The sequence below is a fragment of the Trachymyrmex septentrionalis genome, unplaced genomic scaffold (assembly GCF_001594115.1).
Source record: "Trachymyrmex septentrionalis isolate Tsep2-gDNA-1 unplaced genomic scaffold, Tsep1.0 scaffold20, whole genome shotgun sequence".
Classification (NCBI taxonomy): domain Eukaryota; kingdom Metazoa; phylum Arthropoda; class Insecta; order Hymenoptera; family Formicidae; genus Trachymyrmex; species Trachymyrmex septentrionalis.
Genome location: NW_017305180.1, coordinates 4,497,276 through 4,498,891, shown reverse-complemented (window position 1 = coordinate 4,498,891; position 1,616 = coordinate 4,497,276). Strand labels below are relative to the sequence as shown.

Here is a 1,616-nt window from a genome sequence, read left to right as displayed (position 1 = left end):
TATATATATATACATTAGATGTTTAATTTTTATACAGTAGAGATATGTAATAATTTAAGTAAAGTAAAAACATTTTATATTTATTATATTGTAGTCTATTTTTCACAAAATTACTTGTTTCACTTATACAGAGTGTATGTGTTCTCAAATTAAATCATCAAACTTAATATATGAGTTTAAATATTTCTTGATTTTGTATGAAGTTGTTTTAAGGTTCTAAATTTATATTTTATATTTGGCGGTTTAATGTGGGAACAGCCTGTAGAATCCAAATGATAGATTTTAAACAATATAATAAACTAAAAATAAATAAAGGAAGCAAAGATTTAAGATTATTCAATGAGAATTTCGTGATACTTTGCTTTTATCATTTTTCAATACATTTTTCACTCTCATTTCTGTAATTTATATGTAATTTTATACGTTTCTATGTTGTATTGTAATAAATAAATAAATTTGAAAGATGAGCGTTTAATATTAAAATCCCGATATTAAAAAGGTATGTGGAAATAAAATACGATGGTTAAGAAGGCAGTGTATCTGCGTGCGTGCGCTTTCTTGTTGCACAAAATTATCTATTAATCTAGATTTGCTATAGTCAGTGAGCAAATAGCGATAATCGGCGATTATTCTACGAAATTTCTATAAATATAACGCCTCACCTGACTATACCGATAAAAGGAATTAAGATACTACTACTGGAAGAGCTTCGGATCACTCCAGGCAGGTTGTACCGCTTTTATTTTTGCTCGTTTGTTGTCTGCGTTCTTTGTTACCACTATTGTTTTTCCATCAAAGAATTGGAAGTTGCAAAGTTGACGAAAGTTGTTCAGAGTGACAAACATCTTTCTCATAAGACATTTGGAAAAGAAAAAGCCAAATGAAATCGCATAGCAAAATCTAGTTAGACATATGGCATTAACTGAAAAGCAGGGGCCCGAAATGAATGAAGAGAGCCCTGCATTACGACGCGATTGGAGGACGTTATATCACGTGGTAACTTATTGATAAGGATTGCGTGTTATGTACATATATGCGATACAACATATTTTATCTGGTTTTCTGTTTGATTGTAAATGATCATATCGTAGTATCAGGAAAAGTTCAAACATTCACGCAACAAAATCGTAATAAAAAATTTCTAAATATTTAATTTACAATAAGTAACAAAATGTTAATATTTGAGAAATTATATAAAAATATATTTTTTTTTATTCATGACTACAACAGGAACGCAACTATCAGTGATGGTAAATAAAATTATTTATATTTTTCAATCAGTTGGTTGGCATAATCGATGTAGGCTTGCTTCGCTACTTCTTGCGAAGTGCCCTTCTTCTTATTCCAAGCTTCCCATTTGGCTTTCCCTTTCAAATCCAATATACCGGGTTTGGCTAAAATATACAATATATATTATTAATATAATATAATCATTTATTTTTTACAACTATTCACTATAATATTATACTATTATATATACTTTATCATTTAAATTATTTATATATATAGCATATTGTAAAATAATAGAATAAGTATATAAATAATTAGTTTTCTGTGATTTAACTAGAAAATAAATATGATTTAGCAAATATAATTACAATAAAATTAATGTAAAT

General features: G+C 27.3%; 1 protein-coding gene across 1 annotated transcript in view; it reads right to left on the bottom strand.

The window, feature by feature from the left end:
- Positions 1-1,193: 1,193 nt before the first annotated feature.
- The window catches only part of LOC108747792 (acyl-CoA-binding protein homolog), a 3,431-nt gene continuing 3,008 nt past the window's right edge, over positions 1,194-1,616 (bottom strand). The window contains exon 3 of the mRNA XM_018485571.1: positions 1,194-1,394. Coding sequence (XP_018341073.1) covers positions 1,261-1,394 — 134 coding nt within the window. The 3' untranslated portion in view covers positions 1,194-1,260. The remainder of the gene's footprint in view (positions 1,395-1,616) is intronic.